The sequence below is a fragment of the Amphiura filiformis genome, chromosome 16 (assembly GCF_039555335.1).
Source record: "Amphiura filiformis chromosome 16, Afil_fr2py, whole genome shotgun sequence".
NCBI lineage: Eukaryota > Metazoa > Echinodermata > Ophiuroidea > Amphilepidida > Amphiuridae > Amphiura > Amphiura filiformis.
In genome coordinates this window covers 61,670,593-61,689,795 of record NC_092643.1, presented here as the reverse complement: position 1 = coordinate 61,689,795, position 19,203 = coordinate 61,670,593, and the positions used below count along the sequence as shown (strand labels likewise).

Genomic DNA, 19,203 nt, shown 5'->3' with positions numbered 1-19,203 from the left:
CAAGTTTGATTTTGCATGCAGAATTACTCTTTGTTGTATTATAATAAAGCATGCTTATATGAAATCCATTCCCATGCAAAGTGTTGAAAGTATTGTTTTAATTGGATTTATTTCACAAGTTTTAATTAAATAGCATTTGTTTTTGTATGCAGAATAAATTGCTTGCAGGATCATAATGTGTAATGGCATACCAAGTTTTGAGAAGCTAACCCTATTTGAAAGTTTACCTAATCAGTGGCAGTGTTATTGCTTGCAATGTTGTGATTTATTTTATGTTGTTACTATTTAGTCTATTAGCTATTAGCCCCTCCACACACACCCCCCACCAATACCACCCCAAACATACAAACAGTGGCAAACATGAACAGGAATACAGCGACAGCAATATAATTTTTCAGATAGTATAACTTACACATAAAATCGTTTTTTGGACTGTAGAGAGGGCTGACAGTAACCCTGTTTCTTACCTGTGGAGCCTGTGAAGACAACAAACATATCTCCACATCTCCACAATGAGCATTCCAAACTCACCTACATGAGGCATGCATGATTGCAGACACAAGAGCACACCACCCCAGGCACCCTACACCCCACACATACATACTTCACCTAATTGATTTTTATCCCTTTTCCTCTCAGGACAAAACTGAAGGTGATGTAGAGAAAATCAAGAGCACAGTGATGCTGTGTTATGGATATCTGACTCTCTATGCACCAGCAGACTTGGTGGTGTCAAGATTAGAAGCAAACATCTTGAAAAATATCAGCCCATATCTGGCTAATGTCAAGGTAGGCATTGGTTTGATTGTCTTCCCTACAGAGGTTTTTTTTTATATCTTTACTGTACAAAAATCGAATACCTAATATAATTTTTGAAATCCCAGACGAGCTTTTTTAAAAATTAATTTTAAAGATTTTGAAGCTTTTATAACAGTCCACACTTCAAAACATGAATGAAGTTTAAATTAAATGCATGTATTGACGTAATTGTTGTTATTTTTCAATTTTCAAGGATCCAGCTGTGAAGCAGAACTTGATCAGGGCTGTAGATCTCATCGGCAAATCCATGCATCCTGACCATCTCAAACGTCCATACACATTTGCCAAGAAGACAGACTTGATTAACCACCTGCTACTATTCATGAAAGCTGAGAGCATCAGAGAGTTATCCACCGAGACCAGGTCACTGGCGATGCAGGCGTGCGCTACACTTGTGTATCCTTTATTATGTACATGCTTTTGTAAAGATGTTTTGCAATTGCTGCCGGTCGGTCGCGTAAAAAGAACTAGATCACGCTCGCTACAAAGATTGATTGGCGAATGAGGTGCTGATGTGATTCAATTAGCCATTCAGAACCTGACTTCATATTTCCGCCATAAACTGCGCCAAATCGGACACTGCGAAAGGTGTTTGCAAATGGGCTGAAGTAAAGTAGACTTATGCAAAAGATTAAAGGTGTAAGATGGGCTATATGAAATGATATACATGTGGACACGTGCTGGAGGTTATATGGCTAAAATCTGTGGTGTGTGATGGATAGCTATTTTAAATTTAGTGTTCTAAATAAGCTTAGAGAGGCTGCAACAAATTCATGTGAAAATTGTATTGAGACTAACCATTCGGTAAGTGTGCGCTAAAAATCACAGACATTTTTTATATGTTTGCCTAATTGCCTGAGTCATTTTTTGTAATTTTGAAAACAAAGTACAAAATATGGTTCAAGTATGCATTTAAACATATTTATTCAACAATATTTGCATAAGAACAAATGATAATGATACAAATGAAAGGGAATAATCTGAAATAATTAGGGCGATTATGCAACTGATGCATGCTGGAACCACATTTTGTTCTTTGTTCTCAAATTTACAAAAAATGACATAGGCAATTAGCATAGCAGGCTGACGATATGTAATTTGTGGACATGATATCTGTAAGATGTATATGTTGACGAAACCTGGTATGAGAAAGGAGTGTACGTCTTCTCTTACTGATTAAATTTAAGACAGAGAACATGTCTACTAAATTTGCTTTGTGGTTCAAGAACGCACTAGTTTTACTTCTGTTATCCAAAGTAAGCACAAAAGCAGGCAAGACTTGTGGTTCAAAACCTCCTTTTTGTTACAAGCTTTCCTTGACTGTTAACCTTGATCAGTAAACTAGAGCCACCCCTCACAGAAGCAGACACATTTGATCTGATTAAGACCAGTACTGATTGCATCTTTAAATTGCCAGAATGTCTGTATCCTGGTAAAGGTAAAGAGGATGCTACGGCTGCTAGAATGCAGGAGATTGATGCTATCATCAGTACTACATATACCAGTCATCATGAGCTACTGCAGGAAATATTGAGAAGGGATGTGTCTTCTGACAATCTACAAACCGTGTTTAAAGTATGTGTTTATGTGAATTCCATAATTCTAATATGAGTTAATTTGTCAACACCAAATGGAAAACTTACATTTTTCTGCTGACAGTATTGCTAAAAATCTTGTGGCATTCTCAAAGCATTGATGATGTTATTGATCCATCTGCTACAAGCAGGAACCTTGACTGATGTTTCGGTTTTCTGGAATTGTTACTCCTGCATCCAACGTTGGTCTTGAGTAGGGGATCAAAGATGTGACTTATCCGATGTCAACACACTTTGTCCGCTCGTCTCTGTACTGGATCGATAACATCATCAATGCTTCGATAAGGCAAAAAGGTTTCAGGCGAAACTCTCAGCATGAAAACCTAAGTTTTTCATTTAGTCTTGACAAATGAATTCTAAATTAGCTGATTAATTTACATACCTGATAAACCTCTTCAATCAATTCCAATAATTAGAGTAGTGAAAGTTGTTTTTAAGTGTCTTGTCGCCTGCGCGCATTAACTTTTAATGCCACGTTAGAAAGCAATTTTGCAGAAATAATGCATTATTTTGCCATTTTATTGAAAACTTCCATCATTGCATTTTTTTCTACTTTTAATTTTCTCTTGTTTGAAACAATACCACCTGTAAACAGTGCACCAAAATAAGTGTAGTATATTGACCTGTCTTTTCAGATTTGAGTTTTTAGGAAATGGATAGATTGATCCCCGACCAACACTTGGCAAGAAATATCAAGGGAGAATATAGCCAGGCTCAACCACACTGCTTGATGAATGCAGATAAAAAATAAACAAGTTACAGGAGATTATTTAAAGAACAATTAGAATAGTATTTATACCATCATTTTATTTTCATTTATTATAGCATATTGAGCCATACCTGGTGTCTATGAGTGACTCAGAGAGACAGAGATCAGTGACTGCTTTGAAGGTGCTACTAGAATTCTATCTTCAGAATCTTATAGATGTGTCTGGGGTAAGTGCAGCATTCTATCAACTGTAAATAGGTTATTCCAGTTCAAACCGATATACCCCCTATAGAATGCATGACTGTAATCTCCCACACAGGGAGTGTGAATTGCAAATGGAGTTACCTGAATGGTGATTCCATATGAAATCTTCACTCATTGTGTGGGAAATTATGGTCATGGCTTCCATAGGGGGTGTACATGTATGGATTTCAGCTGGAATAGCCCAATAGGTTTTTATACAGGGATTTGACAAGGAAGGAGAGTCCGCACTTTTCGGTGTCACAGCATGACATCACTCACGATAGATCTCTTCATCGCATTTGTTGTTTTTACCAGAATTCTTAAGAAGAGAAAAGACACCCTGCAATGTTTAGATAAACTTATACCCTGTTTTTCTTTTTTGTGGTCCTTTCATTCTTATATATAGTCCAATTGCAATACATTCACTTGTTTTGTGTTTTGACGTTCATTTGCTTGTTTTTATTTAGTTTTATTTTCATGTATTAATTTGTTTTTTGAGTAGTCAGTGTTATAAACTAATCATCATAATTGTCATAACAGGGTCTTAATGCATTTGGAATCATGGGGACATTGCTTGGAAGACTAGTCCCGCGATGCTCCGATCCAGACATTACAGTGAGAATAGACGCTCTTCAAAGTGTTCAACTTGTGCTCAAGATACAACTGAGATACGAGGGTAAGTGTGAATTGACTACTTACTTCACAGCTGCTCATTTTACCAAGTCCCTAAGGATTATTTTTGGGTGCTATGAGCCTGGTGTAAAGAGTTTCGGTTAAGCAATTAAGCATTTAGTTCTTCAAGCCCAAAGAAATTTCAATTTAGCTCAGTTATTCCAGGAGAATAAACAGCGACTGCATTGGGGCTCAAATTCACACAGCTATAGCTATATTCACCCGAATGTGGCAGTGACGTCAACGCGTAGAGGCAGCTGTTTCGTGCACACATGTATGCGGTGTCTTTAAGTAAGTGCGTGCATACACCAGCGCTTTGAGTGTCCGCTAGCTACTTGAAACTGCGCCTAATGAAATGCACATTGATGTCACTGCCACATCAGGGTGAGAAATTGTATACACATCAGTGCTCTGGAGTGTAACGCCTTACCAATTGAACTAACTTGACTGCAAACACTTGTAGTGATATGGTGCTAGGTAATAACTGGAATAATAAATATAAATCTTACCATTCACTTGAAAAGTAAACCTTTTAACCTTGTCATATATTTGAAAGTTAACCTTATGACCTTTAACCTCTGACAGGCAAACCATCTGATCATGTGGACAAGATCGTATCTGCCTTTGATATCTTGATAGAGAGAGCCACAAAAGGAGACCCACAGATATTGTTTAGTCTCATCAATGATCTTAGCAAGGTATGTAGTTTCACACTGTGGCCTGCAAGCTTTCAAAAAGTGTCTTAAATCAGGAGATTGTGTGTACAATATAAACACCTCAAATAAAGAAAGTCCGCAGTCATGTAACCCGTCCTACACCAAAACCTAATCTTGTTATGACAATTTGATTGATAAGGTCGAGTGCAGAATCTTGTTAGCTGCAATTTGATACCAAATTTGCTACCGAAAACTCTAAATGCACAGAGATTGATACCAGTATATGAAATTTGGTGCATTTTCAAAAGTTGCAAATTAAAAACGGACCACGCGGACCTGTAGAGGTGAATGGCAGCACGACCAATGACATAGCCCGAAACAACCGCTAGGTCATATCGATCGCATCGTGCCCTGGTATTCATCAGTAAAGCACTGTAGCAATCCATGCGTTTTAAATTGACAATTGAATAAAGCGCGCACTTGGGATAGTCGACAGAGGCCCATCATGGGCAAGCAAGCTTGACCATAATTGCCACGCTTAAGCCATTTCGACCGCTGCTTCGCTTTTGATTTGCAACTTTCAAAATGCACCAAATGCCATAAACTGGTATCAACCTTCGTCACTTTTGAGTGTTTGGTAGCAAACTGGGTATCAAATTGGAGCTAACAAGATTCTGCACACGACCGTATCAATCAAATTGTCATAACAAGATCAGGTTTTGGTGTAGGACGGGTTGTATGACTGCGGACTTTCTTTATTTGAGCAGTTTATATTGCCTACCAGCTCCATCCAATGATAACGGCAATCAGTAAATGCTGGTGCAAATAATAAAGGAGGCAAGTAGAAAAAGTTATCCCACCTCAGGTGTACGATGGTCCTTGAAAGTCCTTGAAAATTGGAATTTTACCTAAAGTATAATTTTGACAAAATTTGGGGAGTGGAGAGGAGCTGTCACTTTCATTAACCCTAACCCCCTAAGGGCTTTTTGGCGACGGAAAGGGAAAGAAGGAAAGAATAAAGAGAGAAAAGAAAGGAAGAAGTTGTTTGCTCTGGGTGGGATTCAAACCCGAGACCCCTCGCATGCCAAGCACTCGGTCGGCGACACTTTTGCCACGGGTCTTGGGCTTCAAAGCGAAACCATGCCTATATATCACTTAGGGCGATTAGTCATCACACCACGTGGGATGCACGCATACGAACAGCATATATATCAAGTAGTATTTTGTAGTATACAGGCGGGTTAGGGTTAAGGAAGCCTATACTGAGTTTCGATAGTGGTAACCTAACCCTAACCCCCTCAGGGCTTTTTTTTTTTTTTTAGGGAAAGAAGGACAGAATAAAGAGAGAAAAGAAAGAAAGAAGTTGTTTGCTCTGGGTGGGATTTGAACCCGAGACCCCTCGCATGCCAAGCGCTCGGTGGGCGACACTTTGCCACGGGTCTTGGGCTTCTCTGGCCAGCGAAACCGTGCCTATATATCACTTAGGGCGATTGCGTCATCACACCACGTGAGATGCACGCACGAACAGCGCATATATCAAGTAGTATTTTGTAGTATACAGGCGGGTTAGGGTTAATATGTGCTGTATGGAGAGCCACATCATGATTTTTGTGTTAAATTGTGGTAAGTCCTTGAAAATCATGCTTTTGGACCTTCAAAGTCCTTGAATTTTAAAAGGCTTCAAGGTGCGGGAACCCTGGTACAAGGAGACCTGTACCTTAACCACTCGGCCACAGGAGCTTTATGATTAGGCAGGTTGAAATTTGAACCTAAAATATAAGTGTTAAGGGCAGAGTAATGGGAGAGAACATGGACCTTTTCGAGCTTCATTATTTCTGAATTGTATGTCCAAAGTATATAAAACTATACATTTTGGAAAGGAAATGAGTCAAGGAATCCCATGGTGACGTCAGATTTGTTCAAAAATCTCAAGTTTTTGAAAAAATCACAAAAAATTCACTTTTTTACCCCAATTTTTTGTGTGACAACTTAGAAAAAAATCCGTTCGGAAAAAAAAAAAAATCAGTTAACTTTTCATGAAGAAGAGACATGAACTTAGGGAAGGTTTTTTATTTTTTAAATTTGTCTCTTTTTTCAAAATATTAAAAAAAACATGTGAAAAAAGCCATTTTGTCACTCTATTAAGCTAAAAATTGCACATAATGGTGTATATTTTTGTTTAAAACAAATATTTTTAAAAAATGAAAAAACCTTCCCTAGACTTTGATGTACTCTAAAGGATAGTGCAAAAAAGTTTACCCTTTGCTTGCATATTTTTGAGTTATCTTGTCACAAAAATCGCAAATATTGTCAAAAGTGAACTCTGAGAAATCGACGTTTTAGTAAAAAAATTTCAAAATTATGCACAAAACGTCCTTAAATTTTAAAACGGTAAGACTTTCACACTTGTAAAAGCTGTATCTGGTGCATGGTCTAAATATGCATCTTTTTGCACCAATGAATCTATAATCTCTGCTTTCAGTGCGCCAAAATTCAAAATAATTATAAAAAATCTAAGTGGCATTTTGATTGCAAATTTTTGTTTTGTTTACACCACATTTGCTGGCGTTAACAACATACCGAATCGCCTTGACTGCGTTGGACATACGCGCATGAGTTAAGTCCCGTCACGACGCGAACATGTGGCCATAATCACAATATTTCGCATTCAGCGCATTTCTGACTCATTATTTCCGCCAATTTACTAAGCTGTCTTGAGCCATGTGACTTTTTAGAGTTGAAAAGAGTGAAATAAATCAAGCAAAAATACTGAATAAATATTAGCAAGTTGTATTTTATCAGTTTCAAGTGAAAGAATACATCTTAGTGTTGATAAATATCAAAAAATCTCAAATTCGGTCGTGGACCAATGTGTCTTCCATTACTCTGGCCTTAAGCAATCACTTAATCTTATGAAAGTGGTTCTATGGTTTTTTGACCATATAAATTCACTAGTGTAACATTTAGAAGACCAAAAAAGGCAAGAAAGTAGCATTTCCTAATAACGATACGAAGATACCAAAAATAAATTCCAATAACCAAAAGACAAGACAAGTACCTGGGAAAAAGAAATTCAGCATATTTAGAGAGAGATCCATTTTTCTTTGAACTGGTTAATAATTATTGAAATGTTTCTGGTTGACTGATAATCATTTTTGTTTTTGAAACATCTATCATTCATTTCAGGCATTAAGTAAGAAGATACCAGCAGACCAACTGAAACCTTTCATCTTTCTGCTGATAGAGGGCCTCCTTGATATTCAATCGCATTGTTCTAGTGGTGCATGTGTGGTACTCAATAGTTTATTGAAGACTAGAGGATCAGAATTACTCACGGATGTAAGTATGACATTCAGAAGCCATTGTAGAGAGTTTGTTAGGTTGGAAGAGTACAAAGACCACTCTGGCTGCCTTATTTTGGAGATGTAGCCATTTCAGGTCCGCTTCATGAGCACCATAGAGGAGGAAAATGGTATAGTTGATGCAGGACACGCATACCGAGTAATGAAGCGGCAGAACGCTAGCGGTGACCAGCAAGCCTATATATTGATCACTCCACCGCATTGCCCAAAGCGGCAAATTGCTATGACTTGAAACTTGGGATTGGTGCCCCTCTGACGTATGAGAACTGGATACGATTTCTGGTCTTTGAGCACAGTGGCAACATTGGCTTTCAGAGTCATGCCGCTGCCGTTCAGCAATATGCCACCCCTTGGTGATTGCCGCTTGCAGAAAAATACAAGTGGCATGATGAAGCGTCATGCTGCTCATTGGCAAGGGGCAGCAAAGTATAAAACCAGTATTATGCTGGTTTCATACTACCCTGCCGCTTGCCGCTGAGCGGCGTGGCGCACGCGCATTGCAGACAATCGGACACAATAAAGGCTTGTCATTGGTTGAACGCCCTGCCGCTTGCCGCAGCGGCAAGCGGCAGGAAAGTATGCTGGAGGCTTTAGACTACTTCTCAGCTCGTATTGATTCTAGCAGTAAATAAAGATCCATCAAGTGTTGAAGGAATCTGGTCACTGTCTATCATGTGTGATGCAATAAGAATTCTATATTCCCATGCAGGTGGAGGATATGATAGCAGCTTTGCATTTCAAGATGAATAGCATAGAGAATCCCCAAACCAAGACAGGTACATTGAGAGCTGTGAGGACCTTTGCAACAAACCATCTGGAAGCTGTTGTAAGCACACTACTCAAATACCCGCTTCCATATGATAGGTAAGACATACACAGGCTATTTGTATGCTTCTTTGTTTATGTGTTAAGCTTGTTTGTAATAAGCGGCTGGATTTTTTCTTTTTTTTTAATATTTGAAAATTTAGTTCTCAAATATTCAAGTTTAGGTATTTTTGTATATATTTTTTTATGATTTAGAATGTCACTATTTATTATTTTCATAAAAAAGGTGGACTCTACTTTTTAGTGTGATACAGCAAACAAATAATACTTGTAGGCCTAGATGAAAATTGAGCAAAACTTACAGTCTCTAGCAGAGGTACTTGTTTACATTTTGAGAGTGTGCATAGCATAAACATGGAAGTGGGGTTCTGATTGGCTGATTCAATCGTCTGACAATCATATCAATAAAAAGATAATCTGATTGGCCGATTACACGTCAAAGCGTTGGTCGGCGCAGAGTGGCACTCTTGAAGGGAACACAAAGCTCTGCATTATGTTACTCATTAACAGGGCACTCGCATCAATTGGAGCAAACGATTGCCATACTTATCTGGAAGCTAGTGTAATTAATGATCAGGGGTGCTACTCCAAGGTCCGTATGCACACAAGAGTTAGACCGGGTCTAAAGTTAGACCTGGTCTAAGTGAATTTAGTTCCATCAGGAATGGTCCTTTACTATTATTTCCTTCCAATAGTGGCTAGCAAATTCTAAAGATTTTAATGCAAAGTTCAAATATAATTCCAAATAACTTAAGCAAATGTAAAGGAAAATTTCCTTTCTCCTGAGACTAAATTCCAGTTAGACCAGGTCTAACTTTAGACCCGGTCTAACTCTTTTGTGCATGTGGACCCAAGAGTCTAGGATTCAGGTTTGGTGGTAGGGCTAGGATTAGGGTTAAGATTAGGGTTAGAATTAGGGTTAGTATTATCAGAAGAATTAGAATAAAGAGATTTTGATGTTTAGATCAGCATTAGCATTATGATTAGGATTGATTGGGTGGCATCTCATATAACATTGCTACCAAATTTCATAGACCGTTTTAATTTTTTGCTTTGCTTTATATAAAAGCGTATTTATTTCTTGTTTGTTTTAAATTGAATTACAGCAATATTGTAGAGTGTTGGAAGTCTCTAGCCACTGATCCCACCATCGTTGTCCATATCTTCAACAACTTCCTGGAAACATTAATACGTAATGTCCACTACGATGAGAAGATTGACCATAAATCAAAGAAAGTGCTCTCCAAGAATGCTACACTGATGCCACTTGCCGTAAGTTTAGAATATAGTCCCTTGGCCGATAATAATCCCACTTCTTGGGCTAAAGAGGGAAAAGAGTCAGAAATTCAGAAATATCTGATTATAAATCCCATAAGGTTTGTAAACTTCACTGCTTCAACTTGCCATTTTCGATTGGTTATGAAATGTTGGATTTTGTGGAATGTAATGCCAGAAAATCAGGTAGTTGTTTTAACATATTATTTGTACACAAACTACAAGTATACTTATGTTTACATAGGTAGGTGGAGGGTCATACAAACCAACTCAAAAAAAGTCATGAGCTTAAAAAATGTGTACTTATGTGTATTTATGGATGTGATTCTGCTTATCCACTTTGATGATTTGGATGACATCCGATCCACTCCTCACTACCACTACCTGTTTAAGATTTTGTCCAACTAAAAAAACAATGGGGACTATAATCTACTGATTATGATAATAATAATCTGATGGTAAGACTGGGGGAAGTAGAAAAGAGAGAGATTGAGAAACAGGAAGGAGCAAAGAAGGAAAGGAAATAAAGCAAACATTGGCTTAGATACAAATGAAATAATCTCCAAAATTACTGAATGACTGCCACTTGCTGCGAATAAAGATTTCTTATAGTTTGTTGTTAGCTCCGAGTGAGAAGGTAGAGGTGACAAATGTGTGGAAGAACAACTACTTCAAGATATTAAGCAGGGTTGCTTGATTAAAATCGCAATTTAAATCACATGATTTTTTTCAACAAAATCACTGATTTAAGACGGGTTGTCAGAGAAATTCGAACAGAGGTAGGAAGATGGGGGTCAGTGAAATTTGTTCATATTTTGCGAATCTCATACATGTCCTTGAACTTGTTGATGGGAAATGATAAAAAATTCTGAGGACCCCCCACAGAGAAAATACAGGACCCCCTCAAAATGACCCCATTATAGCCGTCTTTCAACAGTTAACATTTAAAATTTACCTTCAGATATAAACCACATAATAGAACGACAGATGGTCATTGTTTATGTATCAAATATGATTAGCAATGCTTTTGTCTTTATGAAACTTGTGAAAATATATTTCAAATGGTTATGATTGTTCCATTTTCAGGGAGGGGTGCAGTAGCTCTTTCTGACATTGAGCAAAACTGCTGTAAGTTACAAAACAGAGTCAACTTAGTAAACTGAGTACAAAACTTCCAGGCCATTGGTGCCACTCCTCTTTTCCTGAGGAAAATGATGGAGACCTGTTAAATTTCGAAGTAACAGCATCATATTTTATGGCATATTTCAGAAAATTATTTAAAAAATGTCGCTTGTCATTTCGAGAATACATTTAATAAATTTTTGAGTCAGTTTTGAATATTATGCGAAACAAAATTAAAAGAGTTATTAAATAAACAATTCAAGTATTTTGAAACCAGAAATAAATCAAACATGCAGTTTTTCATGGACCATTCCATTATTTAAGGGGTAATATAATTTGTTTGTTAAGGTACTTGAAGATCATTCTGCAACAAAGGTAGATATTAATTTCAACAGTAATTCATTATTCATGTTTTATAACCAAATCATTAACTATGTGTCCTGGTATGTTGTTGATTCCTATTTAATTTTACAATTTTTTGTAAAATTATGAAACCTATATCCAAATTTATTTGCATATTATTATTTTTACTCCTGCTACTTTTATATCACAACAGCATCACAAAATAATAACCACATAAATCAGGTCAAGTCACTCAGGACCATTATAGAATGGAACATAGACATACATGTACCACCTAGACCTATGAGTGCCATCCCTAACCATGGCAGTAGGTGAAGCCACAAATCCAAGGTGATTTTGTTCGGGTGGTCTGACGCGGAGAAATAAGCATTCAAGATGTGATCGTTTGCGTGATTGCTGCACCGTTATCGCGCACATCAAATGCAACATGTTCCGTAAACATGAACATGTCTGCTTGTTGCGTCCGGGTTGCGTCCGGGTTGCGTCCTTGTCAAAATTGTTGCTATGCAGTGTTGACTTCACGACGCCAAGCAAAGTCGGTTGTCTTGGTACTTGTTTGCCTGGGGAATAGAAACACTATGACGCCATCTATTTGTCATGGCTGTTCTTCCGTGAGAAACTTAGTTTCTCGCACACATGATTCAGCTGTATTTTGCAGCGCAATTTGAAATCAAAAAAAGAAATTCTCTGAGGTGGAACTCAACCAATGCATGTAGGTTATGTTTATTCCAAAAATATTCATTGTTTTTACTAAATCCATTTAAAGGAGGATTTCGTGATCCTAGCATCCTCCTTTTATGACATTTTTCAGTAGATATCCACGAAAAAAGCTTATTTCCAAAATTTCAGTTGATTCCGATTTTGCGTTTGCGAGTTATGCATGATTATGTGTATTACACTGCTCCATAGACAATGTGTTGTAATTTCGTTCTGGTGCACCAGAACGAAATTCAATTTGGCGATATTTTTGCTAAACGAATTAATCTGCAAGAAATATTTGGTACATAAACATTAGGTAGCCAGAGGTATCCAGTGGTGTAAAAATCTCAACTTTTTTTGGGAAAAGTGGGGGGATGAGGCTGTGGATCACGAAATGCCCCTTTAACTATCAAGCGCAATATAATTATTGGTTTTTTGAAAAGGAAGTGTAAAAAATCCATATATTTTCCTTCATTTCAAATTTTTTTGTGGATCTTTGGTATAGACCCTAGGTGTAGGCTACTATAAATGAGAAATAAGTAGTAAACCTACAATTCAGTTGAAATGTGACTTATACTGATTTTAATTTATGTATGGGGGAAGGGGAGGGGCTGAAACAGCGCTCACATCAAACCCCCGCCCGACCACTGCAGACGATGCTCATGTGGTCCCTGGCCATGGTCAGCGCCACACGATGGCTGCAAAGATGTACCAGGCACACTAATAATAATAACAGTAATAATTTTAGTATTTAATCATTATAATAATAATGATATAATAATTATAATATAATAATAACGATACTACTACCACCACCACCACCAATAACAATAGTAATAATAACAATAGTAATAATAGTAATAATAACAATAGTAATAACAATTTTAATTATATACAATAATAATAACACTAATACTACTACTAATAATAATAACAATGATGATGATAATAAATAAACAATTATTACTCAGTTTTCTAATGTCTGCCTAGGCTAATATATTAGATAGGAATGAAATGCTATTATTTTTAAATAACCCAAGTTCTTGAAGAGTAAAAAGTTCTCATCCATGCCACTTAAAATGACTGGACTCAACTTGATGAAATCATATATAGCATTATTACTAGGCCATAAACTAGGCCTATGGCCCAATATGATGAATAGACAAATAAACAAACAAATGAAAAATAAGACATAATAAGGCATGTCCCCCCCCCCCCCATCGATCTGAAATTCTTAAAAATCCCATAGGAAAATAGGAAAAGTGCCAAAAAGCGGTTTGTGCCCCCCCATCAGACCTGATGCCCCCAATCATGGTTGGTGCCCCTCCCCCAATGTGATGACCCACGCTCGCTGCACCACTGGTTACAGAGGAGCATTTCAGGGGGTCATCAAATAAACAGGTAGGGGACTAGGGGCCTGTCAGAAATTTTCTTTTGTGATTTTCATGAATACTTGCCCAAACATGTGCAATAACCAAAATATGACTTAAATTTGCTTACCCCCATCTTCCCACTTTTCCATACTGTCTCACTTTCGCTGACAACCCATCTTAAATCTTTTTTTTTTTTTTTATTAATTTAATTAATTATGAACAATTCAATGTTGTTTTGATTAAATAATAACCTACATTAGCCTGTTTTGGATGTTCTTTATTATTTTAAATGACTTCAGAGCTCTTTGTCTATACCAGTTCAGATTTTTCAGTGGAAATCGCCTTGATTTGCTTGATTGCCTTTGCATTTGAATGGCAATTTGTTTGATTTGTATTTTATAATTGGATTTGCCAACTCTTAGGCATTGTGTTGACCCACTTTGTTTGATTTTAGAGGATGTTATGTGGTTGGGAAGAAAAAAAATCTGATTTAAATAAAAAAACACACATCTTTTTTGTTTATGTTTTTTAATTTAAAAAAAATAGCAACCCTGATTGATATAAAGTATATCCTCACCCTACTACGATAATTGCCAAAGTCAGTTTTTGTAATTTTGAGGACAAAGTACAAAATATGGTTCAAGCATGCACTTAAACATATTATTTACCAATCTTTGCATAAGAACAAATGAATAAGACAAATGAAAGGAAGGAATAATCAAAATAATTAGGGTGATTATGTAACTGATGCATGCTTGAACCATTTTGTAATTTGTTTTCAAAATTACAAAAAATGACTTTAGGCAATTATCATAGTAGGGTGATAATACTGTCTGAGATTGTCAAAGTTCATTGTGAGGTGAGTTAGAGAGGGACATAAGTTTCATTTAAAAGATAACCATACATAATTTTTTCAAGTTTTGCTTATTTTGTTTTCATTCGTTCTTGCAGATTGTATGCGCCTTTAACAGAAATACTCAAAGTGGAGGATGTCAAGGTCACCTACAGGATCATTTTGCACGCTTGTTTGCTGCCCTCATTGTGTATGCGGGATCAAGTGTAGGAACTAAGCCGCCTAAGGAACAACAGTCTCTGGAGAAACAGGATGGGATGAGTAGTAAAGAGAAGAAAGCAGCAGCCAAAGCCATCCATCAGGTTAAACCTTGCAGGTATAATCAATCGATCAATCAAGTTTCGATCAATTGGTCAATCGCTTCGATCAGTCATTTAATCAAATTTGTCAGTCACACAAACCAGGTATCTGAAGAAACAATTCAGTCATGTACTAAATCATCAATAAATGATCGTTGTAAAGGATGAATACACAAGTGTTTGGGCTCATGAAAATTTCACAAATTTCATGACGGGCAAAGATTTGCAAAATATTCATTCTTGTCAATATTTCATTTCCATTCAAGGAACTTAAAAATGCAGTTTCTTTGCAAAATAGTGATACACTTTTAAGCAATTAATGAACAAGAATGAAGGATACAAAGCAAGTTCAATCTTGCAGTAATTAGTCAACCAACCAACCAGTGCTATTGGATGAAATCAACCAGATTCTCATTCTGACCAGCTATTAAGCATTCTAGACTGAAAAACATTCCTGTGAACATTAGAGTACTTGCAATGAATATGTTTGTTGTATTTAAAACTAACAATGAAGACTTGGTGACATATTCATTTAAGAATTCGCCAAAACTAAATTGAGGGATTATAAGTTTTATTCCGTATAATCACTCAATTAAGTCTTTACCTGAGTCTAAATCTATTTGCCTTTTATATATATGTCAGAACATCTTATTTTATTTTGTATATTTCAAAAAAGTCTTCAACATTTTCACTTACACCAAGTTATTTTATGTGTCTGTAGCATTGCAATGGAAGCCCTTAAAGCTTTGTTAGCGCGTGGCCAGGGAGGAGAAATGTTGACTTCTCTAGAGAATGACGGTGTGTGGGAGCTGATGCAAGATGAAGACAAGTTTCATGAAGGTGTCATCTGTATATCGAAGTAAGAAATAGGGAGAGGTTAGGCGAAAGGAAAGGGTAAAGCTTTTGACTTCATTTGAAAATGATGGTGTGTGGGAACTGATGGAAGATGAGGACAAGTTTCACAAAGGTGTCATCTGTATATCAAATAAATAGGGAGGTATCATGGGTGGGGTAGGTGTAAAGCTGGTTTCATACTACCCTGCCGCTGAGCGGCGTGGCGCACGCGCATTGCAGACAAGTGGACGCAATTAAGGCTTGTCATTGGTTAAAACGCCCTGCCGCTTGCCGCAGCGGCAAGCGGCAGGAAAGTATGCTGGGGGCATAAGGTAGGGTAGGTAGAACTATTGAGGTCCTTAGAGAGTGGAGAGTGTTGGAACTGAAGAAAGATGAAGACAAGTTTCATGAAGTCATCATTTGTATCAGAAGGTAAACAATAATATATGTCTATTTTATAAACATGATTTTATGAACTTTTATATTAGTGAACCATGCAGGCCTGGGGAGGTTGCATATCAACAAACAAAAAGTCAAGTTTTCAGGTAATGTTAAAATGTACCCAAGAAGGTCCAAATTAGAAAGCAAAGTTAACAAAGGGGTCACTTTTTCATGTTATATATAATAGCCTGACAAGTCCATTTTTAGGGAGTACAAAGTCCACTTTTTGCATATAAGCAAAGGCGTTGATTTCATTCATCGCAAGAGCAAAGAGGTGCACAGGTGACTTGCTAAAGTAAATTTCCCGATTCTCCAGAGTTAGGAGTACATGAGGTGAAGTCTCTGCCCCTGCTACACGCTTGATTAACAATGGATCAACTGTCTTGCTGTCATAATAATCATTTGTGTATATCTTTATCTATTACTCTGCAGAGAAATATGTCAGACTCTACCAGGCTACATACCCAGTATCGTTAACTGTCTGTCACCAACATTGTCCAATTTACATGACCCTCAGAGGATTGTAGTGGTGGCTTTCTTTTCAGAAGTAAGTAATGGTGTATACATAAGATGTTATCATCCTGATGAAGTCAGAGAGGCATCTGACGGAAGCTCAACCATTCACATTGGAACTGGCTGCACCGGTACGGTGATAACCGACGGAATTCTCATAGAAATGCTATAACCTATGAACAATTCCGGTCGAAAAAGCCTATCTACTTATTTTCATAAAAATACAAAATGTGTAAAGTTCCTAAACAAAAACATGTACTGACAATTTGTGATTGATTTTACTCAGAGAAGATATCTGAGCCTTCCCAGAATCCTTTGCAACATAATACATCACCTCATTTCATCAAATGACACTCCCATTAATTTGTACAGGTTCAGTTTGTATTCATTATGAGAATAGACTGGGTAATTATAGTCAAGAAATATACATCTTTTGCATGAATTTGATGTGCTCTGTTCATTGAGGAACTTTTTTTCACTATCGACCCATGTTGCACTAGAGCAAATCAGTATAGAAAATTTAAATGGGAGAAATGCATTATGGGAAGTGTAAGATATCTTATTTTTTTACTTACCAGAGGTAATTTTTTGTTCAACCTGGGAAAAGGGTGTTACTGGGCAGGGTAAAGTTTTTGTGCAAAATTGCAGCAAAAGTGGACATTTTCGTAATTTTGGGTTTACTGGGGGAACTGGAAATTGGAGTTCTGACTGCGATTGACTGGCATCCCCCACCCCTGTGGTACCACCACTGTTTATAGTTGATGCAATTCTTTTCCTATCATGTAGCTTGTAAACCAGCAGTGTGTTGGTGATGAGACAGTGTTGAAGGCATCGTCAATAACCTCTTGGGGCGTCTGGTGGACAGCTGTCATACAGTACGCATGCTGTGTATTAGAGGGCTAGGAAACATAGCCAGTCTGGGACATGACCAGGTAAGTTAAGCCTATGACACGCTACATACATGCTGCTTAACTTTATGTAGTTTGTAATAAGCAAGACTCATAACATGGTGGATTAATGTAGAATGATGTAAACACTGTTGGGTGCAGCACCTACACAAAGTGCACTTTGCATATGTGACATGATCTAATTCAATCGGACCAAATCTATGATAACAAAATTGAGTTGTAGGCAAAAAAACTATTAAAAGATAAGAAAATGAACATTACACAGTGTAAACTGAGCTCAAAAAGAAACTTATAATTTTTCAAAAGGTCATATCTTGAAATCATGTCCATCAAATAGAACCAAAATTACACACAGATTTACTTCAATACTCTATTCTTAACATGTCAGTAACCAAGCAGTTATCCAACTGACACAACAGCCAAATGCACTGACATGGGACAGCTTCCTGGACAACGTTCACAGCCCAGCCCTGTTTCATGAAAAAAGTGTATGAAAAGCAAAAAGCAGCACTGTTTTATCATCTGTGCAAGGATCTTGTGTGCATTCTCACAGATTTTTTGTCCTGGGTGCCAAATGTTGGGCTGTGAAAGTGAAGGAAGTCCAGGAAGCTGTCCCATGACAGTGCATTTTGCTGTTGTGTCAGTTGGACAACTGCTTGGTTACTGACATGGGTTTTGAGTAGAGTATTAAGATAATCCTGTGTGTAATTTTGGTTCATTTTGATTGACAGTATTTTAAGATATGACCTTGTGATTCACAAGTTGTAAAAAATTATAAGTTTCTTTTTGAGCTCAGTTTATATAAATTTCATAACTTTGCAACCAAGTGTGGGGATTTCAACTTAAGTATAATCACTAAGCTAGTAGTATAGAAAGCTCTATTCTCAAAATTGTAGACTTTTGGTCTGAATGTGCCTGGTACATGCTTTTGTTGATGCACACATCAAATTAATAATTTCTGCCTGTTAGAAGTTGAATAAAGTATGCACTTTTACCATTGTCCACTGTGAACTATGTCTTACGTGGCATCATTATACAAATACCTCAATCAATTTCTTAATTTAAAGTGTCACATTTTCTATTGTGCAATCACTAAAAGAACATGCTCAGTACATGCACAAATATTCAATTCTTTATATGAAAAAAATCAAACTCATAGGTTGTATTAATTTGCAAGAATTGATACACAAAATGGTAAAAATTCATTCAATTATGTCAAAATGTAATGTAAATTTCTTCTTCTTTTTTTTTAGATTTTGCCATAATTTCTTGAATTTTTCATTTGCAAGCTAAATCAAAAGCAATACCGTAAAATTCTGTCTACAAGCATATATATGCCTCTAAACGAGGTTTTTTTGACACAAGAGACAAGAGGCAGACACTCTCAACAAAAACGTTATTTGGAGTTTGAACAACTATATTACTGATAAAGGCGGCTGTACAAACATGTATATTTGTAAGACCAATCTATTGCAATGTTTTTGAGAAGGGTATTGGCCTTTCATATCTTTCGTTAAAAAAAACCCTCGTTTAGAGGCATATATGCTTCTAGACGGAATTCTACGGTATGTTCAATCAGCTAATATGGATCTTACTAAATTGTATCAATACTCATGTGTCACATGGTTAAAGCAAATGGAAA

At 36.9% G+C, this 19,203-nt stretch overlaps 1 protein-coding gene across 1 annotated transcript in view; it reads left to right on the top strand.

Moving 5' to 3' along the window:
• Window positions 1–19,203, top strand: part of LOC140136304 (maestro heat-like repeat-containing protein family member 1) — a 59,068-nt gene that overhangs the window by 28,309 nt on the left and 11,556 nt on the right. The window contains 14 exon segments of the mRNA XM_072158029.1: window positions 640–789; window positions 1,013–1,215; window positions 2,157–2,394; window positions 3,240–3,350; window positions 3,907–4,042; window positions 4,624–4,736; window positions 7,881–8,033; window positions 8,766–8,920; window positions 9,988–10,153; window positions 14,665–14,882; window positions 15,587–15,724; window positions 16,573–16,687; window positions 17,440–17,464; window positions 17,467–17,585. Coding sequence (XP_072014130.1) covers window positions 640–789; window positions 1,013–1,215; window positions 2,157–2,394; window positions 3,240–3,350; window positions 3,907–4,042; window positions 4,624–4,736; window positions 7,881–8,033; window positions 8,766–8,920; window positions 9,988–10,153; window positions 14,665–14,882; window positions 15,587–15,724; window positions 16,573–16,687; window positions 17,440–17,464; window positions 17,467–17,585 — 2,040 coding nt within the window.